General features: G+C 43.2%; 1 protein-coding gene across 1 annotated transcript in view; it reads right to left on the reverse strand.

Moving 5' to 3' along the window:
- gas6 (growth arrest-specific 6) overlaps nucleotides 1-545 on the reverse strand; it is a 28735-nt gene extending 28190 nt beyond the window's left edge. The window contains exon 1 of the mRNA XM_079615386.1: nucleotides 2-545. Within this exon, the coding sequence (XP_079471512.1) occupies nucleotides 2-62 (61 nt within the window). The 5' untranslated portion in view covers nucleotides 63-545. The remainder of the gene's footprint in view (nucleotide 1) is intronic.
- Between the last annotated feature and the right edge of the window lie 591 nt (nucleotides 546-1136).

The following is a 1136-nucleotide window of genomic DNA, read 5'->3' on the forward strand; positions in this document are numbered from 1 at the left end:
CATTGCGAGGAGAATCCGATGTACAGCAGGACGAAACAGCAGCTCGACACGAACTCTCTCATGGTGGAGATTCTGCGGCAAACTTTCACTCGTTCTGGGTCAGAATCCTGCACTGAACCGCCACATTCAGAGCCGAACACGAGCGTTTCTGCAGCACATTCAACCTCTCTCTCTCTCTCTCTCTCTCTCTCTCTCTCTCTCTCTCTCTCCAAACGTGAGCAGCAGATTCGACGGTTTATTGGTGAAAGTTGCAGGGAGTTCCCGATGCAGAATTTTCCTCTGCAAGAGCAGTTCACTGCAGTACATACTTACACTAGCAGTAGCACAGAGAAAACTAGCCTTTAAAGCTTTGGTTGACCCAAATAAAAACTGCATTCTGTCCTCATTTACTCTCCCCTATAGTGTCCTTCAAACCTGCATTTCTTTCTTCAGTGGAACGCAAAAGGAGACACTTAGCAGAATGTTCACGCTGCTCTAAATTATCCAATGAAAGTGAATGGGGACTGGAGAGGTTGAGCTTAAAAAAAGGATAAAACATTATGTATGAAGTAATGCACAGACTGAATTTATTATGTTGTTATTAACTGAAATCTCTCAAATTTGATTGGCCTGTGCCCATATTCAGCCTTTACAAGAGCATTACATCTAGCTGTTAAACCTCAAATCTCATGAGATTAATTCTAGCACTTGAATGCGCTGGTCTTTTCTTTTCTATTGTGTCATATATCCGAGTGAAATGCTTCTGGAACAACAACAACTGTGAGCGAATTGATTGGATGGTTGTGGTTTGCTATTGGATCTCATCTGAGTGACAGATTTCCCCGCCCTCGTCATCAGAGTTACAGAGACACACTGTGTGTGTGTGTGTGTGTGTGTGTGTGTGTGTGTGTGTGTGTGTGTGTGTGTGTGTGTGTGTGTGTGTGTGTGTGTGTGTAGCATGTACAGAGTGAACAGCAACGGTCCTAGTACTGAGCCTTGTGCACTACTTGTTCCGCATTCGTCAATGAGAGCATATGGTGTAATTTAGCTATATTTTTAAGATGGAAAAATATGGTTTTACAGATACTAGACACGTGACTTTTAAATGACAGATTGGTATCAAAGAGCACACCCACACCCACAAACACACACACACC

This window comes from Phoxinus phoxinus, assembly GCF_949152265.1.
Source record: "Phoxinus phoxinus genome assembly, chromosome: 6".
NCBI classification, from domain to species: Eukaryota; Metazoa; Chordata; class Actinopteri; order Cypriniformes; family Leuciscidae; genus Phoxinus; species Phoxinus phoxinus.